The sequence below is a fragment of the Hyaena hyaena genome, unplaced genomic scaffold (assembly GCF_003009895.1).
Source record: "Hyaena hyaena isolate Hyena2069 unplaced genomic scaffold, ASM300989v1 scaffold_602, whole genome shotgun sequence".
Lineage (NCBI taxonomy): Eukaryota > Metazoa > Chordata > Mammalia > Carnivora > Hyaenidae > Hyaena > Hyaena hyaena.
The window spans coordinates 18,712-39,480 of NW_024081229.1; the positions used below are offsets into that span (position 1 = coordinate 18,712).

At 45.8% G+C, this 20,769-nt stretch overlaps 1 protein-coding gene across 8 annotated transcripts in view; it reads left to right on the top strand.

Annotated features, from left to right (window-relative positions):
* The window catches only part of LOC120248584 (palmitoyltransferase ZDHHC11-like), a 43,941-nt gene that overhangs the window by 18,359 nt on the left and 4,813 nt on the right, over positions 1-20,769 (top strand). For 4 of the 8 annotated variants that reach the window (XM_039256969.1, XM_039256976.1, XM_039256974.1 and 1 more), the window contains 2 exons: positions 1,048-1,203; positions 3,625-3,734. In XM_039256969.1, coding sequence (XP_039112900.1) covers positions 1,048-1,203; positions 3,625-3,734 — 266 coding nt within the window. Of the gene's footprint in view, positions 1-1,047; positions 1,204-3,624; positions 3,735-5,403; positions 5,439-8,120; positions 8,587-9,933; positions 10,018-20,769 lie in introns of those variants that run through there. The other 4 variants (XM_039256973.1, XM_039256972.1, XM_039256971.1 and 1 more) reach the window with 3 other exon arrangements.

A 20,769-nucleotide genomic window follows, 5' to 3' on the forward strand; every position in this document is an offset into this window, starting at 1 on the left:
AGTCATGGGTGGGTGCTATGGCTTCCCTGTGAAGGCCTTCCTGCTCACAGGGCCTCTCGTGGCCCCCACACACTCCGAAATGTGGCTTGCACGTGGTAAGAGGCAACTCTGCACTCCCAAGTTCTGCAGCACGTGTCCTTACTTCCTCCCAGCATGGACATCGGCGGGGCTCCTGCTGTCATGCAGTGTCAGGACAGAGGGCAGCGTGGCCCCGGCAGGTGCTTCTCTGGGACTTGTGGTGCTGGAACTGTCGTGGTCCCGCTGCACATGATGCCTGATGACTGAGGCAGTCTCCTGCGTTTGCTGTTCTAGAAGATTCTGTGGGGCGGTTTAACTGCCAGTTCCCTGGGGTGCTTTGCTCTCATCGGTGGGAATTCACTGAGACGTCACCAGCTCAGGGGACAAGCGTGTGCCGGCCACACCATGGTGCAGCCAGCCTCACGCTCCCTATGCCGCAGTCCCTGAGGCCCACAGCCACACAGCACAGCGGGCCTGTAGCCACCTTCCGTGCCACAGAGGGGCCTGGAGTCTGTACTTCCTGGTCTCCATGAGGGGTGGGTGCCTTCCAGCTGGAATTCTGTCTCCATGGGCCTGCCTGCAGATCCCTCAGTGCTTTCCTCACACTTCAGTTTGGACGTGTCAGCGTCCCCAGGGGCCCAGAGGACCAGGTCCTGGAGTTGCCCACGGTGTAGGCCACCACCTTGCAGCTCCCTGTGAGGGTAGCTGGTTTAGAACAGGGAGGGCCCAGCACAGTGGCGTGGCCTGCAATACGGTGGGTGTTGGGCCAGACAGGGGGTCAGGCTCTGCCACCTGGACACTTAGTTATCCTCTCCCAGCCTCACCTTGCAGACATGTCAAGTGGGGCTGTGATACCTGCCTTGGTCAGGGGGCCACAGGGGCACCTGGGTGAGGTGTAGGGCACACACCCTGGCGGGAAGGGGCTTCCTCCGTCTGCCGACCCTCCCCCATTTCAGAGCATGCTCCCCAGAGGAGAGGCTGGCCACGCCCCAGGTGCTGGGCGCACACGTGTCTCCCTTGCCTCCGCAGACATCTCTGATGCCAACACTTGGCTGCTGTTCCTGCCCCTGTTCCCCGTAAAGACGAAGACCCTGGGGGTCCTGGGCATTGGGCTCTTCGTGCTGTTGTTATCGATCTTCAGCCTCGTGATGCTTGGACACCTGCTTATCTTCCACGTCTACTTAAGTATGTGTCCTGGACCCCACTCTGGTGTTTGTGCCTTGCGTTCCCACGTGTCCCAAGACAAGATCTGCTGTCCCCTTCTGGGGAAGAGCACACTGGACAAGTCATAGGACAGGAAGAGACACCTCTAGAGGGACAGCAGGGCTAATTCTGCTCTGAGGCCTGTGGAAGACACGAGAGTGACTAGGAATAAGTTAGAGAAGGGGGGGTAGAATGTGTAAGGCAAGAACAGGCACTATTAAAAAAGAGCAGGGGATTTAGAGAAGCACCAAATCTTAACAATGAAAAACAATGAGCCAGGGACAGGGTATCTGCTGACCCACCTCGCTGCAGGGACACCGGCCATTTCCTGGAGGCCATGAAGTGCTGCGTACAGCAGGCTCCACCATTGCCCTGCACGTGGGAGGGCACGAATTCTCTTTGCAGCCTCTGCAAGGGAGAGGGCAGCAGCAGGGCTCTCTCTGTGGCTGCTGGAGCTGGTCTGGCACAGGGGGTGTCCTCAGGGCCCAAATCAGCACCTGGAGCCAGAGGCCGGTAGCCCAGGCCCTTCCTAAGGCTTCCACACACTGCCCAGTGGGGACAAGGGTGGACTTGGGAGCAGTCCCCCAGCGGCAGCGTGCATGACAGCTGATAGGCGGCAGGGTGGGCAGGTCCAGAAGTCCACTGCAGCCACTCAGGATGGATGGGTGTGATACTGGAGAACAGGTCCACGGGATAGTCAGCCAATGGGAGATCCAGGGACAGGGACCACAGGTCTCTAACCTAGGCAATCCGGAGGGTGAGGGTTCCACACTCACCTTGGGTGCATGAACTGAGGTGAGGGTTCATGGTGTCACTTTCAGAGTATTTAGACAGCAAAGCACAGACTTCCAGACAAAGTTGGGATATTAACTATTATTTATAGTCAGCTTATTCTGCTTGAAATAACAGTCATTACCTGGCAGTTTTTGTAGCTCCTGGGCTCAGCACAGCCTAGCCAGCTCCACAGGCCCTGCTTTGCCGTAAGGCATCCACCAGGTGTGAGGAGGGCTGTGGTCTCATCCGACTGGAACTCACATCTAGGCTCATTACCAGGGTATTGGCAGGCCGGTTCCTGGCCTCACTTCCCCATGAGTCATTGGCCAGTGCCTCCTGCCACCGTGGGCACCCCAGCAAGAGAGAGCATCGGGCAGCAGAAAGGCAGAGCCAGCCTTCATAGCCCAGTCACAGAAGTGATGCCCACCCCCACTTCTTCTGCAAGGCACTGGTACCTTGGTACTGCTCTCCAGGGGATGGCGCTAAACAAACACCCTGAGGTTGGGGGGGTGCTGGGGCCCCCGTAAGAAGCTGCTGGAAGCTGGATACCTCATCTTGAAGTTTGGGTGAATGACATCCAGACGAGGCTGCAGCATGAGCGAAGTACAGCATTGGTGATGGCAAGACCTCCAAGGGAAATGCACAGATGTGGGGGTACCAGCAGCAGGGTGGGGAAAGCCAGCTCTACACAAGCGGGGCAGAGAGCGTCCCAGGCCAGCGGCCCTGGGCTGCTTTGTTGGTGCCTAGTGTCACTGGAAGGAACACGCTGGACACTCCTTCAGTGCGCACCGCACTCTGGCCTCCCTCCCCTGCCACAGCTCCTCCTTTACCATGAGATGAAAGCATATACACAAAAATGAGGGTGAGTGTGTACTTGCCATCTGATGGCGATGGTACCCATGCAAATCCCTGCAAGAGAATGAGTGTTTTCACGAGCATGTGACCTGGTGCAATTTTGTGGCTTAACAAAGGCAAGTTCTGAGGGAGGTGGATGAAGGTAGCAAGAGCCAGGTGCGGTTCATCAGAAAGCCACAGCAAACACAGATGTGCTTGAACAAACCACCCAGGGACAGGGACTGGCTCCACTGGGGGTGTGGAGAGGTCACCCTCCGTCTGCTCCTAGAGCTGCAAATAGGCTTCTGTGGGTGGCCCTTCTCGATTTCCAGAAATAATTAGGAACCATCTGTCCTTGTGTTTGTTGGTTTTGGGGAAAGAGAAATGGGAGGTTTGGCGCTTCTGCTGAAGCACATGCTGAAACAGGCACAGAACCCGTTTCATGGACGGTGCTGTCTATTGACAGACACAGGTCTCAGATGCCCTTTCAGTGACCCGTGGTGCTTCTGCTACAGTGCCAGAGCCAGTGTCTGGGTCCACACTGGCTTTGCGGGCCTGTGAGGCAGGTCCTGGGATGAGGTGGGTGCCCAGCAGCCTCCGGGCTGTGACAAGCTGCAGCCCACCGCCCACAGACCAGAGGGGCCCCGGAGTGGCCGTGCAGCAGCCCCCCATGATCCAGGCTAGTAGGCAGCTGCTGGCATCCTGCAGGGTCCCTGAAAGGCTGGGTCATGGCCTGAAGACCACTTGCCCAGTTGCATAATTGTAACTGCCCGTTTCATCCTTTCCCCTTTCTAGTGTCCAAGAAGTTGAGCACATATGAGTTCTTGACGCAGGGCCACTCTCAAAAGACTCCAAAAGTTTCAGCAGGACCTGAACCACTGTTCATTAAAGTAAAGATGCCACAGGTACCGGGTGCCCTGATGCTTCACCATCTGTGCTATCCAGGCCTGGGGCAGCACCCACTGTCATTGCAACTGGGACTTCTCAAACACAGGCCTTTGCTTCTGTGTTGGCACAATCCTCTGATTCTGTGTGTGCCCATGTGTGCACGTGGTTGTGTGAGATGCAGCACAAGTGTATATATGTGAGTCTGTGTATGTGATGCATGTGTCCGTGCGTGTGTATGGTGTGTGATGCAGTGCAGGTGTGTGTGTATGTATGTGAATGTAGTGTGTGTGATGCGGTGTGTATGGGGGTGTTTGGTGTGCGTTTAACATGAGGTGTAGGGCATGTCTGTGTAAGAAGTGCAGCATGTGTGCGGTGCAGTGCATGTTTGTGTGTGAAGCTACATGGTGTGTGATGCAATGTGCGCGCGCGTGTGGTGTAAGATGCAGTGCACGACTGCATGTGTGCATGATGTGTATGATGCAATGCACATATATGTGGTTGTGTGTGCATAATATGTGATGCAGTGCATTGTGTGGTTTTGTTTGTGTGTTTAGTGTGAGATTTGGTGCATGTTTGTGTGACCGAGTGTGTGTGTATGATGCAGTGCATATGATTGTTTGCATGTGTACATGGTGTGTGTGATGCAGTGTATGTGTGTGCACATGCATGGTGTATGCAGCACAATACATGTGTGTTTGGTGTGTGATGTGCTTGTGTGTTATATCATTTGTACATTCACTATGCATAGAATCAAGCCAGCAGGGCTGACTCCTTTTAGGCCCATATATTAATGCAGCTGCTTTTCATCAAAATTAAAAACATTTGCTTTTCAAAAGATCACCATTAAGAAAATGAAAATATAGGGGCGCCTGGGTGGCTTAGTCGGTTAAGCGTCCGACTTTCGCTTAGGTCATGATCTCGTGGTTCGTGGGTTTGAGCCCTGCGTCGGGCTCTGTGCTGACTGCCAGCTCAGAGCCTGGAGCCTGTTTCAGTCTTTGACTCCCTCTCTCTCTGACCCTCCCCTGCTCACGCTGTCTCTCTCTCCTAGAAATAAATAAAGCATTTAAAAAAAAAAAAAGAAAATGAAAATATAAGCCAAAGGCAGAAATGAAATATTTATAAATCCTATACTTGTGTCCAGTTTAAAGAATTCAAAATTCAGTTATAAGAAAAGTGACCCAGTGTTTTAACTTTTTAAATGGGCAAAAGATATGAACCAGCTGTTCACCAAGGAGGGCCCAAGGGTGGCAGATAAGCACATCGGCATCATTTACCATTAGTAAAACAAAACCACAGTGAGGTACCATTACACACCCATTAGAATGGCTAGAATCAAAAGGACCAACAATAAAGTGTTCATAAGCTGTAGATATGAAACTTTACTAGCGTGAATATCAAATTATGTCACTTTGAGAAGCAGTTAGGTGTTTTCTTAAAATGTGATATATTACTTACCATTTAAATCAGCAATCCCATTTCTTGAAAGTGGGATCCCACTTTCTTACCTATGTAGTGAGAACACGGTTATTCATGTAAAAGGTATGCTATCCACCCAGTGAGATCTTTTCCCAGGACCCAGGAGACTCTGAGTTACCATTACTCAAAATTAACTACTAACTGACTTGATATTTGTATCAAGCTCAGTGTCAACAATTTTTTCACTTTATGAATTTTTATCGCCCACAGCAGGCAGATGACGACCCGAGTTCATCTACACGTAGGTAAGGGTGTAAGCTTACCAGAGTTGTTTTATCTGTCTGAAAAATCCTATATGCTCTTAATACGCTTGCTTTAAAAAATCTTCATTACTCCAAGGTTATACAGATATCCACATTCTTTGCTAATATTTTCACCATTTTTATTCGTTTTGCATTATGATTTCCAAGGCGTCCCGAATTTGTGTGTTCACGGAGACAGGGGCTAAGGTCATTACCCTAGCAGGGGGCGCCGCCCTTCACCCACGACCTGGGTCCCCGAGCTCCCCCGGGAGACCCTCTTCCGGCCGCGCCTTGATCTGAACATCCGGCAGGGGAGCCCCCTTGTCATTCTCTTTTTTTCATAAATAATTCCTGTTGACGATTCCTCCGCGTTATTTTCCATATGAAATTTAAAATAGTTTCTGTGTAATTCTGGGAACCGCGGAGTTCAAAGCGGAGTTTCAGTAACTCTGCTTGGACGCTGTAGCGAGCGGAGCACCTGGTCTCAGCTCCAAGTCCGGAAACCAGCCCGGAAGTTGGTCAAGCCCGGGGTAGCGTGACGGAAGTGCCGCCACACGTTTGGTGGTGCGCTCGGAAGCTCTGCCCGGGTAGAAACGGGTAGGGGGAGACTCCCACGTTCTGGCCCAACGGGAGCCTGGCGGGAGCAGGGCCCGCGCCGGCTGTGGACTGTCTAGCGGGAAAGGATCTTTCCCTCCAAAAAAAACACTTTGTGTCCTTAGACACCTGATGGCCATACTTCTGTGAGAACCCAGGTCGTTTGGAGTTTCACTTGAAGCATCGCATTGCTGCGATCATTTATTATTTTTTTTTAATTTTTTTACATTGACTTATTATTTAGAGACAGAGAAAGAGCACGAACGGGGGAGGGGCCGAGAGAGAAGAACACACAGAATCTGAAGCAGCTCCGGGCTCTTAGCAAGCTGTCAGGACAGAGCCCGACGGGGGACCCAAACCCACGAACCGTGAGATCATGACCTGAGCCAAAGTCAGACACGGAGCCTACAGAGCCACCCAGGTGCCCGTCGCTGAGGTCATTTAGATACAATCTGAGCACATTCCCCAACCCCAGTCCGGCCTGGGAGCCAGCTGCCTCCAGAAACAGTCGAGGCCGAACCCGTTTTCGGGTAGTCGGTGTGCATGCTGTGCAGGGGCTCTAAAGCTGCAGAAGTGCGGTGTAGACAACACATAGGGGGCTGGAGACCTAAAGTCGCTGGCAGACCCAGGCGCTGAAGTCACTACTGGCGCTTTGGGGACTATATTCCAACTTCCGTTTTAATATTCTTTTGTGAATTAGAATCACAGTGCTTTGGGGCGCCTGGGTGGCTTAGTCGGTTAAGCGTCCGACTTTCGCTTAGGTCATGATCTCGCGGTTCGTGGGTTCGAGCCCCGCGTCGGGCTCTGTGCTGACTGCCAGCTCAGAGCCTGGAGCCTATTTCAGTCTGTGACTCCCTCTCTCTCTGACCCTCCCCTGCTCACGCTGTCTCTCTCTCTCTCCCTCCTAGAAATAAATAAAACATTAAAAAATTAAAAAAAAATCACAGTGCTTTATTTTTATGAAATTATAATCACATTTTATAACTCTTTAGAAGCCCCTTTCTATAATTCCATATATTGGAGTGCCTCTGGGTGAATCAAGTGGTTAAGCATGGGACGCTTGGTTCCACTGAGGTCATGATCTCACAGTTTGTGGGTTTAAGCCCCGCATTGGGCTCTGTGCTGACAGCAGTGAGCCTGTTTCGGATTCTCTCTCTGCCTCTCTGTATGCCTTGTCTCCCAAGAGTTTCTTTCTGTCAAAAATAAACAAACAAATAAATAAACTTCAAGAAAATCCACATATTGTGAACATTGCTAAAAGAAAAAAACATAATTTTATGAATATAAGTTATTTCATCTCTGGGAGGATCCATATTCCTCATTTCTGGAATATTATTTTTTCAACATATTGCTCTCTTCTCCCAGTGGAAAATGAGCTGTTCTAACCTTTGTATTGAAAGGTCAGTTGTGTGAGACACAAGCCTGCTCGGTGTGGTGGCCTGTCTGTCACAATGGCCTCTCTTTCCTGCAGAAGTGTCCCTAGTTTGACATGGACAGCCTTACATGTTAGGCAAAGCCTGATGTCAGAATATCAGTTCTTAGAGATCAAAGAGTATGTTTAAATCACGTGGCACCATGCCAACCCCCAAAGAGAAAACTCCACTCAGTAAATGCCTGTGGAGTGACATGATGTTAAATCACTGGTATATTTTAGAAGAGAACTTTGTGTAAGACTTTCTAAGGTGCATGTCTCTAATAGTAGTTATAAGAACAATTTATTGGGAGTGTTTCCTCTGGACTGTTTATCTGCTGTGGAAGTAGGATCACATGAGACCTGGTCACAGTCTTGACTCTTACACCAGCTGTGTCAGCACAGGCAGGACACCAAAACTCTCAATGGTGCTTTGTAGAATGAAGGGAACCACTTGAGGAATTGTTGTCTGGATTCAGTATCGTGTTGCGTGTAAACCCTCAGCTCTCTGCACAGCACGCAGCGGAGACTCAGTCACAAGCCTTTGTCCTGGTTCAGGGGGGACTGGACGAGTGGCTCTGCTGCTATCAGTCTCTGTGGTGGGAGGGGACTCAGATACTGGGCAGCCAGAAACAATTACAATCCTCCACTCCATCATCCAATCTTATTTCTCCCTGTAGGCAAGACTTCTTTCCCGATCTCAGAGATGAGGAACCCAGGACATTCAGGACTTTGAGTGTCACCCAGCCAGGAGATGACAGAGTTTAATGTGAATCAGCCTTGAGTCTAGAGCCATGAACACTTCCCCTCTGCCTGTGTGGCATAGAGAACACTCAACCATGGTTTTGGACAGCAGACTTCGGGTCCTCAGGCAGCCTTTCTCTACGTCCTGCCCAGTGACTGTGTCTGAGTGGGTGCTCCATGTGTTGAGCAGGGAAGAGGTTCAGGAACCAGCCGTGCCCACAAGAAACTCACAGAAGGATATCAGGCCAAGACAGAGCTCCAACACCCAGAGTCAAGTCAGTGTAAGCAGCGCTGTGCCTGGGGAAGCAGTCGCATGGCAACACCTGAAATAACTCATTCCAGACCATTCTAGGGGTCTGCTTTCTCATTGAAACCATGAACATCGATGTGAATGATTTTCTCAATTTCTCACCCAGCTTTTTGTCACCTCAAAACATTTCGCTTAATATTTGGGACCTTGCCAGACAGCTGTTATGTATTTTTAATTCAGTCATTTGTGGTCAAAGACAAATTCTGTCATTTCTTTTCTGATCAATTCATTAACTTTGTTGTATGGCCCAAACATGTTCTGTATTCATGAATGGTCCTTGTGGACATGAACAGAACATGGATTTGCTGCCATGTTGTAGAGCATTGTAGGGATGACTCCTTGGTCAGGATGGGTGGTAATGTTGAAATATTTCAAATCCTGAGTTTTTCTCTGTACCTTCGACTAGTGAGAGGGGAGTATTGAAATCTCAATTTTAAATTGTCAATTTTTGTATTTCTCTTTTTTGTTTTATCAATTTTCATTTTATCTAAACCCAAGGTGTCAATTAGGTGAATACACAGAATGAATATGTCTTCTAGCTGAATTGGCCCTTCATTCGTGTATGAAACATTCCTTCTCTTGAGGTCTACTTTCATAAAATTATGCACATTTCATGGTTCTTATGGTAAGTGTTGCATGGTCTATTGTAGTCCATTTCATTAATTGTTACCTACCGTGTCCATCTCTTTAAAGGGCTTTTCTTTGGCATAGCAAGAACTTGTTTCTTTATTCTATTCAACAATCTGATTTTTGAGGATCAGTTAGGCCGTTTTCTTGATTGGAACTATCAGTCAATCTCTCGTGTTGATGTTATTTATGTTGGTCACATCTGTTCTGTTTTTACCTCTTTTTTCTCTTTATTTCTTTATTTTTATTTTTAATGCTTATTTATTTTGAGAGTGAGAATGTGAGCAGGTTCTGTGCTGTCCCTGTGAGGGGCTCAATCTCACAAACCGTGAAATCATGACCTGAGCCAAGAGTAAGAGTCTGACCTCAGTCATGACTGAGCCACCAAGTCAGCCTTCTGTTTATTGTGATTCATGAATATTGTTTTGGTATTTCCTCTGCAATATCTAGGAATGCTTTACTGGCTATCCTTTTTTCAGTGGAGCGCTAACATGTCTTAGTGGTTGCTTGAGGCTTTAAAACTTGAATCTTTACTTAGTCTGTCACACTCTGCCATCAAATAATATTTCCTCAAATATATGTTACCTAAATATATGAAAAATATACACACAACAAATAATTGACTTCCATTTTCCCTTTCTGATCTTTGTGCCATTCTTGTCCTTTTACTTGATACTTGCTGTAGACCCAATAGGTTAATGCTTTTCTGTTTCCTTAAACACTCCAGTATCTTGTAGAGGAAAATTTTAAATGAGATAATGAAAGAATCATATTTTTCCATTTACTTATCTACCCTTTTCATTTGTTTCTAGATTACAGTGCCCATCTGCTACCATTGTTTGCCTGAAGAACTCCTGTCGATGATGTCTCTCTATATATTTTCACCTGTCACTTGGGGAGTCTTTTGCTGTGGAATTATTTTTCTTCAAGTTATGTGTTCCATTTTCCTATTTCCTTGATTATTGAGGGTTTTTTTTTAATTGGATGATGGACAACACTTTAAATGTGTTGGAAGCCTGGATTTTGGTATCCCCTCCAATGAGTGCTGAATGTGGTTTTAGCAAGCATTTAATGACTTGTGACTCAGCTTCATCTTCTCCAGGTTTACCTGTTTTTTATTGTTGGAAGATGTACTATACATAATATTTACCTTTTTTAGGTTTCTTCTCAAGCTCAGATGGATGAGTTGAGAGTAGCATTTGCTCTGGAGTCATGTTGTTAGATATCCCACTGACTTGTGACTTTGATGCAGTTTTATGGCCCATGAATTCACTCATATTGTTGTGTTATAGTGAATGGTGACTCTAAGTGACATATTTGGCTTTATACCAGTTGAGACTTTCATCCTCACCATGACTGTACTATAAATACATCCCAAATATTAATTTTTCATCTTGAAGAAAGTTAACATATTTTCCTTTAAAATATTTTGTCCAGGCAATGATGGCAGGAGGGCCAATTTGAAAGCCATCTGCAATTGGCCAGCTGAGCTGCCTCGTGATTGGCCACCTGAACAAGGCCAATCTGAAAGGGGACTGATGACTGGCCTTGAAATTGTGCTGACATCACAGGAAGTCATTGTGATGAATCAGGGCTGTTAGAAAAGCCAGGCACAGATCAGGCCACACTGAAGAAAGACTTGGAAATACCACCACAGTTCTTTCTGCTGTTCATCACTTTCTCTGTACTGTCCCCTGTCCCTGCTGATGGTAAGCCCCTTCCCATTCCTCCTGCCTGGGGCCTCTTGTTAACACTATGTATTCTACCTTCAGGTGTGCACCTACCTTTGTGCCTCTCTGGTCCTGAGAGTCCACATACCTGTACCAGGTGACTCCTGGACTGCTTACCACTATGAGGTTGGGTGGGCCACTCAGATATATGTTCCTATTTAGCAGGTGGGAGTGGCCATATTCTGAGGGAGCCTTGCCCCCCTTTTCTGCAGGAATCCTTCAATACTCAGCACAGGGTACATCAATGCTCTGAATGTCAGACTGACCCAGACTTCCACAATGTGGACAATGCCCACTGACACCTGACAGTAATGGAATTATTTGAAACAAATAACCACTTGGAGAAGGAATCACAACACTGGAGACACTGGTAGTATTTGGGAAACAGCCCCTCAGGTCATGAACTATTTGATCTCCCTCAGTAATGGACAAAATTTTCCCCCGACACTGGGCTGACCAGGCACCCACAGACCACAAGCCTTCAAATGTAGTATCACATACCACCATTGAGTCCTCAGAACACCAGGTTTGCCAGGCGAGTTTGCCCTATCATAAGCCCTGCATCCCAGCTTAACTTTGGGCAAAGGAGTCATCTGGACACAGAGCTGACCAGAGGCCCTCAGACCGCGAGCCCTTCAATCCAGGAAAGAGAGCAACTGATTGCACAAGACACTGGCCTTTACAGGGGCTTTCAGAGCACAAGCATTCCAATTTAGCAGAACACAGGGCAATCAAGTGACCAGAATATTGAGCCTGCCAATAGTCATCAGGCCATGAATCCTCCAAATCAGCTCTTCTCAAGGCCAAGGAGTCATCTGGACAACACGCTCACCACTTCCCTGGGACCTGGAGGGGTCCAAAGCATCTCAGAACTAGGCCAAGCAGTGTCGTTGACAATGGGTTCACCACATGTCCTTGGATTTGGAGCCATGTAACAGAGAAGAGAAGAGGACAGTTAAGTCTCCAGGTTACTGGGCTTCCCAAGAGACATGAGCCCAGGATTCTTCCCACCCAGCATGGCACTAGGCCAAGGAGTCACCTGGACAGTGAGCTAACCACATGCCCTGGGACCTGGAGTCTGAAAATCCATCTATGAACTTGGCCAATGTGTCACTTGAACAGGAAGATTGCCATATGCCCTTGGACCTGGAGGCCTACAGCAAAGCAGATAGGGCATTCAAGTCTTCAGAACATAAGGCTTGCCAGAGCCTTCAGACCATGAGCCAAGCAGGCCAGCTGTGCACTAGGCCAAGTAGTGACCTGGAGACTGGGATCACCACTTGCCCATGGACCTGGATGGCTCCAAACCAGCTCAGCACTAGGCCATGGAGTATCCTGGACAGGTGGCTCACCAGGTGTCCTTGAATATGGAACCCTACAGTGAAGGAGAGCACAGTGTAATAAAGTCTACAGAACACTGGGCTTGCAAAGAGCCTTCCAACAATGAGCCACCCAATCCAGCCCTGCCCTAGGCCAAAAAGTCATGTGGAGAGCAGGCTCACCATGAACCATGGAACTGGAGCTATCGACCACAGCTCTACACAATGCCATGTAGTTGCATGGACATGGGGCTCACCATGTGCCCTTGAACATGAAGATCTCCAAGAGAACGTGGCACAGAGAAATCAAGTAGAACTCTGGGCTTGCCAGGAGCATCTAGAACACAAGCACCCAAAACACCTCTGCACTAGGCCTAAGAGTCACCTAGAGAGTAAGCTCAACATGTGCCCTTGACCTGGAGACCACCTACCCAGCATAGACAAGGCAATCAAGTCTCAGAACACTAGACTTGCCAGGAGCATACAAACCAGAAACCATCCAACACTGCTCTGCCAAAGGCCAAGGAATTACGTGGACAGCAGACTCAACACATGCCCTTGGACCTGGAGATTTTGAACCCAGCAAAGCACAGGGCAATCAAGTCTCCAAAGCACTGGGCTTACCAGGACCCTTCAGACTATGAGCCTTCGAATCCAGCTCTCCACTAAGCCAAGGTCTCACCTGGACAGAAGGATCACTGAATGGCTTTGGACTTGGACGGCTCCAAACCAGCTCAGGAATAGGCCTAGGAGTGTGCTGGACATAGGGATCCTCATGTGCCCTTGGACATGGAGGGCTCCAAACTAACTCTTCACTTAGCCAAAGAATCACCTGGACACAGGGCTCACCATATGTCTTTGAACCTGGAGAGATCCAAACCAGCTTAGCACTGGCCAAGGAGTCACTTGGACAGAGGCAGAGCTGGGATTCTTTGATGAATTGGGCACCGAGGGTTAGAAGGTAGTTGGAGGTTAAGGTTCCAGGCTCAGACCCTCCTGGAAAATGGTCCTTCTTAGCTCCACGGATGTGAGTGGAAGGTTAGGTGAGGTACAGATCCCAGTGAGGCGGGCCACACCAGTAGCTCCAGCTGAGGTGCAGGGGAAGACCCATGGCTTGGGACAAGAGCTCAAAGCAAATAGCTCTTAGCACCTGAGTAGAACTGATGGGAGCCATGAGGAAGTCATCTCTGGGGGAGGAACACGAACTTCAGGTAGACATAGGAAGTAGGAGGCTTGATCCTTTAAGATGGAGTGTGTCTGAACTGTTATGAGGGCAGCTAATTTTAGGAGCCTGTGGGGAGGCCGGTGGAGTCCAGGTCACCTAGATGGAAGGGGGATGTGAGTCGCTTATGTGATCCCAGCACTTGGAACCTCCTGTGTGCACCTGCTCAGATCCTTCTCCCCACACCCTGGGTTTCCAGAAACATCAGGCTCCTGCATGGGCTGAAACTCCAGAGCTCCTCACCCTGTTAGTCCCTATTCCTTCATGTGTAAAACACAGACAACCTAAGGCGGTGGTGGCTGTGTCAATAAAAGGCAGGAAATGGCAGGGTTGAGGAGGGGATGCACAGAGGTGCAGGAGAGGTGGTGCGTCTTAAGGAGACAGGAAAACTGGGAGTGTCCGCTGTAATTCAGGTCTTGGTCCTGGCTTGTGCATCTCAAAGGAAAAGCATTGACTCTGGGAGGACGGTTTTCCGTGTGCTGTTTCTGTCCCACACCTGGCCTTTTCTGCCCCTCAGGGTTACAGTCTCTCACATGCCAGCACCTGGCCACTCAGTCCAGCACCAGTCCCCACCTGTCTCCTCACCTGCTCCTTGACGCCTTCAGGTTATTATTGTTCTGTGGAAGCTTGGAGCTTGAGTGATCCAGAGTGGGATTGCTAGCTTTAGATAACTGTTCCGAGATGTGATGACAGGTATTTATATAGGTAGATAGATGTATAGATTCCAAGGAAGCTGCAGGTGGTACATAAAAGTCCTTTGACAAAGGTACCCTCTGCCCCAGTGTATTATCAGACATCGCTGCAGAACAATGTTAAATCCAGAAACAGACAGTGGCATGATGGGCCTGTCTGGTTGTCAGTTTGTCATGTACCTTCACGGATCCAACAGCACAATCCAGTTGTGGAACTGCTTAATCTGCACAAAGATCTCCTTCATGCTACCCACCCCACCCTCACCATGCCTGGCCATGGCAAGCGCCCATGTGTTTTACAGTTTGGTAGTTATGTCATTTTGTTACTTGAGGGGACCCCTACAGCTGTTACCTGTGATGAGGTTTTTTTTTTTTCATTTGTTTTCTCTCAGAATAATAACACATGTATCCATCCAAGTTTGGTGTATCCCAAATTTACGTATATATAGTGCCATCACAATAGCAAAAATAAATTTTAGTTCTTTATCAATTTGGATGTTTTTTATTTCTTTTTCTTATTGCTGTGACACCACTTCAGGACTATGTGGAATGAAAGTGATGAAAGTGGATATTCCTGTCCTCTTCCTGAACTTAAAGAAAAAAAAGATCACTTTTTCACCATGGAGTATGATGCAGCATGTTTTATTTTTCTTTTTTTCTCATATATGGTCTTTTCCAGGGTGAGGTGAGTTCTATCTACTCCTTCTTTGTTGACACTTATTATGATGAATAGCTATCATATTTTGTCAATTACTTTTGATCATCTCTAAAGATGATCATACATTTTTTTACCCTTCTTCTTGATAATGTGACTTATCAAATGGATCATTGGTAAAGCGAGTTAAAATCACCCATGTGGGGCGCCTGGGTGGCTTAGTCGGTTAAGCGTCCGACTTTCGCTTAGGTCATGATCTCACGGTTCATGGGTTCGAGCCCCGCGTCGGGCTCAGTGCTGACTGCCAGCTCAGAGCCTGGAGCCTGTTTCAGAGTCTGTGACTCCCTCTCTCTCTCTGACCCTCCCCTGCTCACGCTGTCTCTCTCCTAGAAATAAATAAAACATTTTTAAAAATATCACCCATGTATTTCGCCAGAATAAATCACAGTTGATAGTGGTTAATTTTAAAATTGAATGTTGAATATGTGTTGGGAAAATTTGCTGAGGAATTTTAGGATGTATATTCTTCTGGAATCTTGACGTGCAGTTTTTGGTTCTTGATTTCTTTTTAGGGTCTTATTCTGGTTTCAGTATCTGTGTAAAATTGGACTTGCAACCTAACATAGAAAGTTTTATTTTCTCCTCAATTTTATTTTGAATGGCTGGAAAATGGTGATCAATTCTACTTTTAAGTATTTGATAATATTCACCAATCAAGATATAAGATCCTGGAATTTGCTTTGTTTGGGTGTTTTGTTTTTTTTTTTATGACTGATGCCATTTCATTACTAATATCCACTCTTTTAAAAATTTCCATTTTCTTCTGAATCAGTTTGGAACAAGTGTATATTTCTAGTAATGTATCCATTTCCTCAAGTTTTCCTATTTGTGGGCATATATTTTTTTCCTCAATTTTATTACTTTATTTTATAATTTTGTATTTTTAAAAGTTTACAACCAAGTTAGGTAGCATATAGAATAATAATGATTTCATGAGTAGATTCCTTATTAAGGAATCTTACCTATTTAGCCCATCCCCCCCACAACCCCTCCAGTAACCCTCTGTTTGTTCTCCATATTTAAGAGTCTCTTATGTTTTTGCTCCATTCACTGTTTTTATATTAGTTTTGCTTCCCTTCCCATCCGTTCATCTGTTTTATATCTTCAATCCCTCATATGAGTGGAGACATATATTTGTCTTTTTCTGACTGACTAATTTTGCTTAGTATAATACCCTCTATGTCCATCCACATAGTTGTAAAATGGCAAAATTTCATTCTTTTTGTTTACCGAGTAATATTTGATTATATATGTATACCACATCTTGTTTATCCATTCAACTATCTGTAGATATCTGGGCTCTTTCCATACTTTGGGTGTTGTTGATACTGCTTCTCTAAGTATTGGGGTGCATGTGTCCCTTCGAAACAGCATACCTGTATCCATTGAATAAATACCTCATAGTGCAATTGCTGGATTGTAGAACATATCTATTTCTAATTTTTTTCAGGAAACTCCATAGTGTTTTCTAGTTGGCAACACCAGTTTGCATTCCCACCAGCCAACAGAGACCCTTTTTTCCCACAACCTTGCCAGCATCTGTTGTTGCCTGAGGTGTTCATGTTGGCCCTTCTGACAGGTGTGAGGTGGTATCTCATTGTGGCTTGGATTTGTATCTCCCTGATGGTGAGTAAAGTTAGAACATTGTTTCATGTGCCTGGTGGCCATCTGGATGTCATACATTTCTATGAGCGGTCATACGTTTCTAGGATATCGTCTTCTTCTTTTTTTTTTTTTTATTTCTAGGAGAGAGAGAGAGACAGCGTGAGCAGGGGAGGGTCAGAGAGAGAGGGAATCACAGACTGAAACAGGCTCCAGGCTCTGAGCTGGCAGTCAGCACAGAGCCCGACGCGGGGCTCGAACCCACGAACCGCGAGATCATGACCTAAGCGAAAGTCGGACGCTCAACCGACTAAGCCACCCAGGCGCCCCTAGGATATCGTCTTCTAACTGAAAAACTTCTTTAGAAAAGTGTTTTCTATTTCTGTCATTCCTAACAATAGTATATTATGTTTCTACCAAAGAACGGGTCTTGCCTGAAAAAGAAAACTAACTCATTTCAGTTAAGAGCAAACCAAAAATATCATTTTGGAAGTTATTGTTGTTAATCATGAAAAAGTACTGAATTTCTTGCTAGAAGCAACAAATTGACATTTGGGACCTACCCACTAATATTTGCAGTCTTGAACACAAGAAACGTCCAGAAAAGTAAATTCAAGTGAAAAGCCACAAATTACACTCATTCATTGCCAGCTACTTTTAAGTGTAATCCCAAATTATTTATTGATTTGAGAGAGAGAGTGGGAGGGAGAGACCACAGGAAGGTCGGAGAGAGGGAAGGTGTATGAGAATCCAACATAGTGAAACATGATGTTAGTTGAATGATGGGTTCCCCACAGTGTTCTTTCACAGAGTTGAGTATATAACTTACCTCAACCTTCCATGCATGTGTTTTGAAACATTACTAACTTAGTGAAAAAAGATGGTAACTGAATGCTGCATTCCATGCAGTGTTGTTTCACAGAGGTGAGCATACTGCACTTCCGTCATTGGACTCTACATCAGTATTCTAACACTACTAACATAATGAAAGATGATGTTAGTTGAATGATGGGTTCCCCACAGTGTTTTTTCACAGAGTTGGGTATATAACATTTATGTTATACCTCCATTAATGTGTTTTCAAATATTACTAACCTTGTGAGTCAAGACATTAATGGAATGTTGCACTCCACACACTTGTTTCATACAGATAAGCATACTGCACTTCCATCATTGGTCTCCCCACCTGTTTTCCAACACTACTAACATAGTGAAAATTGATGTTTGTTGGATGATGGGTTCCGCACAGTGTTCTTTCAGAGTTGAGTATGTAGCACTTACATTATACCTCCATGCATATGTTTTCAAATATTACTAACCTTGTGAGTCAAGACATTAATGGAATGTTGCACTCCACACACTTGTTTCATACAGATAAGCATACTGCACTTCCATCATTGGTCTCCCCACCTGTTTTCCAACACTACTAACATAGTGAAAATTGATGTTTGTTGGATGATGGGTTCCGCACAGTGTTCTTTCAGAGTTGAGTATGTAGCACTTACATTATACCTCCATGCATATGTTTTCAAATATTACTAACTTTGTAAAACAAGATGGTAACTGAATGAGGCATTCCTCACAGTGTGGTTACACAGAGTAGGGGCGCCTTGGTGGCTCAGTTGGTTAAGTGTCCGACTTGGGCTCAGGTCACAATCTCATGGTTTATGGGTTTGAGCCCCGCATTGGGCTCTGTGCTGACAGCTAGCTCAGAGCCTGGAGCCTGTTTCAGATTCTGTATCTCTCTCACCCTCCCCTGCTCACGCTTTCTCTCTCTCAGAAATAAATATTAAAATTTTTTTTTAAAATACTCTCTAGTTCCATCCACATTGTTGCAAATGGAAAGATTTCATTCTTTTTGATTGCTGAATAATACTCCATTATATATACATACCACATCTTCTTTATCCATTCATCTGTCAATGGACATTTGGGCTCTTTCCATACTTTGGCGATTGTCGATAGTGCTGCTATAAACATTGGGGTGCATGTGACTCTTCAAAAGAGCACGCCCTTATCCCTTGGATAAATACCTAGTAGTGCAATTGCTGGGTCATAGGATAGTTCTATTTTTAAATTTTTGAGTAACCTCCATGCTGTTTTCCAGAGTGGCTGCACCACTTTGCATTCCTACCAACATTGCTAAAGGGTTCCTCTTTCTTCACATTCTTGCCAACATCTGCTGTTTCCTGAGTTGTTAATCTTAGCCATTCTGACAGGTGCAAGGTGGTATGTTTAATTTGGTTCTAATTTGTATTTCCCTGATGATGAGTGATGTTGAGCATTTTGCCATGTGTGTGTTAGCCATCTAGATGTCTTCTTTGGAAAAGTGTCTATTCATGTCTTTTGCCCATTTCTTCACTGGATTATTTGTTTTTTGGGTGTTGAGTTTGATAAGTTCTTTATAGATTTTGGATACTAACCCTTTATCTGATATGTTGTTTGCAAATATCTCCTCCCATTCCATCAGTTTCCTTTTAGTTTTGCTGATTGTTTCCTTCGCTGTGCAGAAGTTTTTATTTTTATGAGGCCCCCATAGTTCATTTTTGCTTTTGTTTCCCTTGCCTCAGGAGAGGTATTGAGTAAGAAGTTGCTGTGGCTAGACACATGAAACGATGCTCAGCATCCCTCCTCATCAGGGAAATACAAATCAAAACCACACTGAGATACCACCTCATGCCAGTCAGAGGGGCTAAAATGAGCAAATCAGAGGACTCTAGATGCTGGCGAGGATGTGGAGAAACGGGCAACCTCCTACACTGTTGGTGGGAATGTAAACTGGTACAGCCCCTCTGGAAAACAGTGTGGAGGTTCCTCAGGAAACTAACAATAGAACTCCCCTATGGTCCAGCAATAGCACTGCTAGGAATTTACCCAAGGGATACAGAAATGCTGATGCATAGGAGCACATGTACCCCAATGTTCACAGCAGCACTCTCCACAATAGCCAAAACATGGAAAGAGCCTAAGTGTCCATCAACGGACGAATGGATCAAGAAGATGTGGTTTATCTATACCATGGAATACTACATGGCAAGGAGAAACAATGAAATCTGGCCATGTGTAACAACATGGATGGACCTTGAGGGTGTTATGCTTAGCAAAATAAGTCAGGCTGAGAAGGACAAATATCATATGTTTGCACGTATAGGAGGATTGGGAGGAACTTAACTGAGGAACAAGGGGGAGAAGAAGGGGGAAATGGTGGGGGAAAGGGANCTTGAATGCTGACAAAAACTGAGGACTGATGGATGTGGGGGGTAAGGGGGGGATGGGCATGGAGGAGGGCACTTGTGGGGATGAGCACTGGGTGTTATGTGGAAACTAATTTGACAATAAACTCTTTGTAAAAAAAAAAAAAGTTGCTGTGGCTAAGGTCAAAGAGGTTCTTGATTGCTTTCTCTTCAAGGATTTTGATGACTTCCTGTCTTAGGGTTACGTCTTTCATCCATTTTGAGTTGGTTTTTGTGTATGGTGTAAGAAAATGGTCCAGGTTCATTTTTCTGTATGTCACCATCCAGTTTTCCAGCACCATTTGCTGAAGAGACTGTCTTCATTCCATTGGATATTCTTTCCTGCTTTGTCAAAGATTAGTTGGCCATACATCTGTGGGCCCATTTCTGGGTTCTCTATTCTGTTCCATTGATCTGATCATCTGTTTTTGTGCCAGTACCATACTGTCTTGATGATCACAGCTTTGTGATACAGCTTGAAGTCTAGGATTATGATGCCTCCAGCTTTGGTTTTCTTTTTCAAGATTGCTCTAGCTATTCAGAGTCTTTTATGGTTTGGATAGAGTCAGTAATTTTAATAAAATTGGGCACTACGTATGAAATAATTACTGGAAGGGACCACAAAATTGGGGGTGCAGTGTTCAATCCTGAGTCACCCATGCTTTTTGTTGTTTAAAATCAGGCAAAATTGGGTAGTTAAGGAATCAGTGGGAATAATCACTCCTCTATTAATTAGGTCTTATATAATAGCTTTACTCCTTGATGGCCTTTCTCTAATTTACATTGGGCCATATTAACTGGAGGTCTACGGAGGTCTCATTATTCTCAAGCCAATTTATAACTGCCAAAAACTTAATTTAATTTTAATTTATTCCTCATTGTGTTAGAGGATCAGTGTCCAATTGGGATATTTTAGAGTAACAAATACTATTAATATGGGAAATTTTGGCAAGGCTATAGTTAAATTGAAGCATACTTATTTTTCTCTACTTTATACTGAGTTGCTTTCCTAAGACTATAAAGGGTACAGTGTTTACACTTAGCAGGACCTAAGTAATTTGAGCCCAAGCATTGATTAAGACCATGAAGCTTTGTCCGTTGGTGCAGTTTAGCAGATGTTAAAACTCAGAACCTA